This window comes from Montipora capricornis, chromosome 12 (genome assembly GCF_036669925.1).
Source record: "Montipora capricornis isolate CH-2021 chromosome 12, ASM3666992v2, whole genome shotgun sequence".
Lineage (NCBI taxonomy): Eukaryota > Metazoa > Cnidaria > Anthozoa > Scleractinia > Acroporidae > Montipora > Montipora capricornis.
In genome coordinates, this window is record NC_090894.1 from 21,511,817 (window position 1) to 21,519,316 (window position 7,500).

Below are 7,500 nucleotides of genomic sequence, written 5' to 3' on the forward strand. Positions count from 1 at the left end.
CATGACAATCACGAGGTCAGCGCCCGAGAGGAAATGAGTATGGTGGGTGCAAAGAATTCTGGTCTTATTCTGAAGAAGTCCCATAATGCAATGATGGAAGAGGTGGGCGGCCACGTGGGCATCAACAGCTGCAAGAGGATCATCGAGGAGGTACACTTCTTTGTCCTAAATTAAAAACGTTAACTTATGAATAAAAAGGCTCCCTTTAAGTTTTTGAGATTCATTGTTAACGAACAAATAACTCGAACTTGTGCTTGAGATGCTGTTTTTTCCCCACGATTCTTTGTCTTCTCTGAATTTGTCCCTTTTCACTGGGATCGTAACGCTGGGTTTCCTTACAATTAACAAAGTTTCAGGCTTCGGGAACTTCTTGCGTTGTGTACTGTTGGGATGTGCTATTGGAATCCAGCAGGTGGGAGTTTGCCATTAAAACATCTTTCCAATCATTCTCGGTTTAAAATACGGTAACCCTGGGAAAACTCACTACCAGACGTCTCTCCATTGACACTTATGGGGGAGCCTTCGTTCGACTTTAAATAGCCCGCCAAAATGACAGCGTTCGCTACTCATGGCTTTTCAACAGTTCCAGCCTCGTTGAGCGCCAGTTAAAAGGGAGATAAACCGAATTCACTAGATATGGTCTTGTTCCAAATGAACATGAAAAACTCCAAACCTGCCAAACTGCCAGAAACCTAGGAAAACACGACCCTAAATTCGACCCTTTCATAGTTCTAATGGTAATAGGATACGAGACAGTTGACCTATCCAAACCTGATACACAGCTCTTGCCAAAGCCACTCGGGCTTTTTGTCCTCCGCTTAGCGTGACACCATTCTCACCAATCTCTGTTTCATCACCGACTGGAAGAATCTGAAAATCCTAAAATAGAAACAATGCTTAAATTACTGCAGAAACCCATAAGGGTTGAAACGTGTAACGCACGTTCACAGCTTCCGAATATTCAGTGCGAACTGATTGGTTGAATGTTTCAGTGCTAAGTACCATATTTGGAAACCCCTTACTCTTGTTGTTCCAAATATGGTACTTGACAAATTGAATATTCAGAAGCTTCTTTCCCAGCACACAAGGGGCCGTTACACGTTTCAACCCTAATGGGTTTCTGGTTACAGACATTAAGATACGGCAATAACAACGCCACCATGAAATATAAAACACTTCGAAACCATTCCACCCATTTTGACAATACAAAATCGTGCCAGTTGCCCACGAATGAAACGAACAAAACTTTTCAATCTCCTTACGTGCTGTCACTCTTCAAAATACCTCAAATTTGGTTCTTTCGCAGTGGTATTTAGCAGGCGAAATCAAAGAGAATATATTAGAATGCAAAACGCACGTGCTGAGCATGCAGAGAGTATAAAGCGTGCCAAAGCCGTTGCTGTTGTTGTCACTTAAGGCCGGGACACACTAGGCGATAAGTCGCTGCGACACGTCGCGGGGACAAGTCGCCACAACAAATCGCCTTGTGTGACACGGTTAATTTCATGAAAATCATTGTCGCCGCGATCAGTCGCACGAATTCAAACCAGTTTGAATTCATGCGACTTATCGCAACGACAAAATTAGCGAAAGCAGCGTTGTCGCATCGTGTGTACACTTCCGGCAACAAGTCGCTGCGACAAAATATAAATGAGCCAATGAGAGAGCGTCATATGGTCAGCCATATTGAATTAGAAAACTAGTTCACATTCCCCCTCATACGAGATCACTGCGTGTGCTCCGAACAGGCGTCGTGTCGCAGCGAATTGTTTTGCAAGTAGTACACATGGTGCAACTTGTCGCAGAGACATGTCGCTGCGACTTGTCGCCTAGTGTGTCCCGGCCTTTAGGCCCAAATCAAACGTCGTCTTTCACGTGAGCCGAACTCACGTGAAGTACGGCGTTGCGTTTGACGAAAACGTCACCTCAAATATAACTTTGCACTATCGTCAGCTTCTGGAGGTTAGGTCATCTCGTTTGCGTCGTACAATGTGGGCGAAGCATCCCAAAAATACATTGTTACTAGCGGTTTCAGGATAAAAATAGAGAGTGAAAGATTCTCATTTGTACGCTCGCGTTGTTGTCAAATTAATCCGGATTCGGATTACAAAATCGAGATTTTAGGGATTCAGTGTACAAAATGAAACACGAAATCCGAAATACAATTTTTCCTGCCGATTCGCGCCTCGTCCTTAGTCCCCTGCCTCGTCTCTAGTCTTCCGCGGATATTGAAAACAAAATGTTGGGCATTCGAAGGCTGGCAATTTGCAATGCTTTACTTGATTTAGTCGACGACGATGGATACCAGCTCACAGAATCTATCGACGACGGCATTTTTCTGTTAAGGAATGACGAGCTCATTTAACTAATTAAGACCAATTTCATTTCTATCTCACGGAAATATTCGTTTGAAAACAAACTCAAACAACAGCACAACACGTACCTGTGGACTTCGATCCGTTGGACGCCATGATGAACTCCCAAGGAGCATTGCGCGTGAGCGCGATGAAATGGATAAAGGAACGGAGAATCCGAATCCGGATTGAAATTGAATGCGAGAAATCCACTATTGGGGGTGGATTCCTTGGATACGAATCGCATTTCAGATTCGGATAAATGGAACGGTGAAACAAAAATCGGACTGTGTGAATCCGAATCCGAATTTGCTAAAAGGAACGCACCTTTAATGAATTTGTGCTAAAACGCGTGCCGCACGAGCAGCACAATTATTTTCCCTCTTTTAACCAATGATATTCTTGTTTCGTGGCGTTCTCGTTGACGACCGCGTCGTAGATCTTAAAGTCCCTAATGACACAGTGAGGCCCCGTCCACACTAATGCGTTTTCAATAAAACCCGTTTTCTGTTTCCTGACAACGCAGAGAAAGGGTTTAACGTCCACACTTACTGAAACGAGCGCTTAGGCTTAATCAGTAAACGAGTGTTTTCTTCGTCACACGATCTCGTGAAATTTAGGGACCCAAAACAAAGGCACAAGCTGATGAACGCCTTACGGTGAAAGATGAGTGGATTTCTTTGTGAACTGTTTGAAGTTTTATATTATCAAGAAATAGCTGAAATTAAAATATGTGTGAAGTTTTTTTTTTTTTTTGCGGACGACAACGGGACTGCGGGACTGCGGGAGCACGCTTCTTAAGTATTTATCTTTTGTTTCCATATGCAAATATTTATTGACTGCGGGACTACGGGAGCAGGCATTTAATGTCACACAATCGTGGCCGGGTATTCTGAAGTTTAGCCATGCTCTTTCCAAAGCCAGTGGAAAGTACCGCCATCACATCTTCCCCTTTAGCAAACTGCTAACAGCTTGCGTTTGTTCGGGCTTGTTTCTAGATTCTAAGTAATGTAACGCAAGCCGAATCGTTCTGTTAACATCACTTTCATACATGTTCGCCATAGCATCGTGACAAAAAGTGTCTTTTGTTGTGCCAAGCTATTGTGTTGATTGACACCATTCGAGCTAACCAATTAGAAAGCCGCGGGCGCTGGTGAAACTCAGCTCCCAAGAAATAGCTGGTTTTCGGGCAGGTGGTTTTCTCTCCGCTCTTCCCCCTCCCCTGTCGTTTTGTCACTCGGCCCAGACCTATCCCACGCTCTTTCAATATGGCGTCTGATACGTGTTTCGTGTCGACAACAACATCCACCGCCTGCAAGAAGGCTAATAGTAAACTACCCCATAAAGTTGATAGAGCCTTACCTCCTCTAAAGCGCATGCGTGAATGACTGCACTGTACTTCTCGACGTCAAATGCCTTGCCAAACAGAATGTTTTCCTTCACCGTCCCATGCTGAATCCACGGTTCCTGCGTTCATCAATAACACACTCAGGGTCTGTCTTAGCTTCTTGCATTACTTTGACAAGCATGGGACGATCAAAAGTCTCGTAGTTAAGGTGCAAAATTCCGTTATTAGAGGAACTATCCAGGAATCAAACTTTTATTGACAGCGTAGAGCTTCAATCTCGTCCTTAGAGTCCGTTTTTCTTTTGGTCAGCACCAAGAACACGGACTCTGGCCAGAGTCCGTGTTCTTGGTGCTCGTTTTACGTCGTTTTTGGGAAGAAGAGAAGAACAAACAAATGTACCAAAATGCACGTACGGAGCGCAAAGAGTCATTGCTTTTGTTCATTAAAGGGAACCTCCACTAAAACAACAAAATAACTTTAAACCACAGAACATAATGTTTACAATTGGAATTGCTCAATCTTTTTCCAATGAAAGCGTTTGTATTCGAGAAAAATAAATTCCAAAAACGCTTATTTTGGCTTTCAAATTTCCTGGGCGCCGCCATCTTGAATAATTGTGACGTAACTTGGTTGCCTTATTGTTCCAGAACAATCGCTCTTTGTATCAGAACAATAGGGCAACCAAGTTACGTCACAATTATTCAAGATGGCGGCGCCCGGGAAATTTGAAAGCCAAAATAAGCGTTTTTGTAAATTATTTTTCTCGAATACAAACGCTTTCATTGGAAAACGATTGAGCAATTCCAATTGTAAACATTATGTTCTGTGGTTTAAAGTTATTTTGTTGTTTTAGTGGAGGTTCCCTTTAAACCTAATCCGTTGTACCTTTTTCACTGTCGCCGACGATGTGGTTGTTTATGCTCCCTATTTTCACACACCGTGTACACTTTCCCAGCCTCGTTATCCTTCTGCATTTCTCACACAACACAAATTTTGCCTCTGAAAGATCCCTTTCTATTTACAGACGCTTCTCCAGTCGCAATGGGGTTCATAATGAGTAATTCATAACGTCTTTCCAAGGTCTGTTCGCAAATGTATCGTATAGGTGGTTTGTAAGAGACACAGATAACAATGCTGCAATGTACAATTGCTGATGGACAAACAAAAGGAGTCAATGAGAGATCTTTTGTTTTCGTCCACCAACATAGCAGCGATGACGTAACGGGAAAACCATCTACATTATATACGTACGCGTCCACTAAAGCGCATGGGTTGTAATGATTAATCTGACGCACTGAATTTTGTGATCACCTTTTCATGGGTTAGCCTTCCTACTCGTTCAGATCCCTCGTTCCTTTTTATCCACTCGCATGGCCGAGTGTTCAGGGGCACCCAACGAGAATATAGTTCAAACCACTTAAACATAGCATTGTTAAACGTATTTTAGTATTTAAACGGTAGATATAGGCATATTTTTATCCCCTAAAAATTTTTCATCTGTTCGGATTCCCTAGCTGAAAGTCTAGTGATCCGAAAATTATAGGGATCAAAACTTACTTTTTCGAACATTTCAGCCAGTAAAAAGGCTCCCGAAAATTCTAGGTGACCTTTTTAGGGCAAAAATCCGTTAAAAAATGGGCAATTATACCATGTTTTAGATGTTCGAAAATCCTAGGAAAGGCAGGCAACCAAAAAATTTTACAACAAATGTTCCGAAAATTCTAGATCTCAAATTGTCTTCCGAACAGATATTTTCCGAAATTTGACGTTGGGTGCCCCTGAGTGTTTCTTCAACAAAAACACGCATCACAGTTAAACTCAAGATCTCTGTGTGTTTCCGAACTGAGCCCTGACGTTTAGCAAAGTGTAAGTTTGTGATATTCCTCGATGATTGCAAAGCGACCATAAGCTAGTGATAACATGGTACAACAACCGCCAAACTGGACATCTAAAACAAGGAAAATTTAAATTAAGTTGCTTTGTTTTAGATGTCCCAGTGCGCAAGTTGCTCCACTCTACAGTGTGGCAGTTTTTGTACCCAGTGATCGCTAGCTGCAAATGGCCCATTCCTGGTAATTCCTTCAGTCCCAGAGCATTCTCACCTGGGCAGCGAAGCCGAAGCCACGTTCCAGTTTCTTGACGAACACCTGTATTTAAAAAGTCAAGAGAATGATGCAGAATGGTAATGGTTATTCGATGCCATCAAAAGGAATCAAAGAGCAAATTGGGATCTCATATACCTCTCCCAAACGTTTTTCCATTTCTGCGGTTATTGCAGCTAACAGGGAACTCTTTCCTGAACCAACTTTTCCTATGACGCCTATTAATTGACCCTGTGTTGTAGGAAAAGAAACAGACCTTTAATACTGTAAGTGGAAACTTCTCGGATTATCACCTTTAGAAATCTCAGCAGATGACTTAGCAAGAGAGTAAGCGTTCCCTTTTAAACAATGCAAGTAATTTAGAATGGGGAAATGTCACATGAGAATTGCATGCTAAAAGGAGACACACCCGTTGCGGTTCGCGCGGGTCATTGCAATCCCGAGTTATTTGCAATCCCAAGAATTGAGCCACTAGAGATGTTTGACCCTCGACCTGAAAACTGCGCCAAAATGGTAAAATCCTCACGTTTTATGGTTTAAGAGAACGAAACGTTCTTACTTTTTCTATGCAAAGATTGATCTTTGATAGTTCTCCAGCAGTCGAAAAGACTTCCTCTTCACCACTCTGTTCTTGTTGCCTCCAACTGAAATGACCATTGCAGATCAAAACCTCAGGGGCACTGGACACTGCAAATGGAGGATGCATAGTAGAATTCTGTCAGGTGTTGTCCTTAACCCTTTCAGCCCCGTGGGGTTCCCCATTGACGAGTAAAATCGTCTGGTGTTAGACAGAGTAAAATCTATAAGTGGCACTATTGGGAGTTAAAGGGTTAATTATCTCCTCATTCATGAAGCCCTTGTTAATTATTCATGACTAGTCTCTTTAGAGAGGCTGAGCTGGTGGTAACACAAATGTAGTGTTTATCGGGAAGATATGCAGTGTGTATAAGGACGTTGGAGGGATGAAGGCTGCTTTACAATAAAAAAAAAAAACACTTCCCAATCAGTTTTCTCTACAAATTTTGAAAGAGTGTTTGCTGAACACAAGACTGGCACCACATTCAGAATCCATTTTGCGCAGCAGAGGGTTATTTTTAAGTTACAATCTTTTGACGTAATGATCCTCTGAACATTTACTAGTCTAAAAACCCTGAGAGAGATCGATTAACAAAAAAGTGAGGTCAAAACTAAAAACACTGCATTCTTATGTGGCAAATTTTGGAAGCACTATTCTTTTCGATCCAGCTCTCTGGAGTGTACCGGTCTGTCTTGAACGCAAATGATGGCTGACCCTTAAATCAAACTTACGTCTGTAGTAAACAGTCTCCCCTCTAAACAAAACACACTTTTTGAAATTTGGGGGATAAAGTGATGTGATAATGAAAGAACAATGTCACTATGGAGAATAAAGATGTCTCGACCAAAGTTTTATGTCTTACCAGTTAACAGAAAGGAACCAGACTTACGTTCTCTCTTATCTGAGTATTCTAGTTCCTGATAGTAGCCAGTCAAATCCAGATTCTCCAAGGAGAGAAATGCTTGAATTCTCTTGAGTGAAACCCACGCCTCCATCAGTCCATTCAGCACCCAAGGGAAGGCATTCAGCGGAGAAATGAGCATGTTGAAGAGAGCTACGCTAGTGAAAACCTGAAATGCAAGTGGAATGTTACATGTGAGAATGTTTTGTAGTATAATC

General features: G+C 42.2%; 1 protein-coding gene across 1 annotated transcript in view; it reads right to left on the bottom strand.

The window, feature by feature from the left end:
* Positions 1 to 7,500, bottom strand: part of LOC138026143 (ATP-binding cassette sub-family C member 10-like) — a 28,999-nt gene that overhangs the window by 13,374 nt on the left and 8,125 nt on the right. The window contains 7 exon segments of the mRNA XM_068873353.1: positions 1 to 165; positions 772 to 879; positions 3,717 to 3,821; positions 5,805 to 5,849; positions 5,943 to 6,035; positions 6,364 to 6,491; positions 7,271 to 7,451. The exon segment at positions 1 to 165 is cut by the window's left edge and continues 283 nt beyond it. Of these exon segments, the coding sequence (XP_068729454.1) occupies positions 1 to 165; positions 772 to 879; positions 3,717 to 3,821; positions 5,805 to 5,849; positions 5,943 to 6,035; positions 6,364 to 6,491; positions 7,271 to 7,451 (825 nt within the window).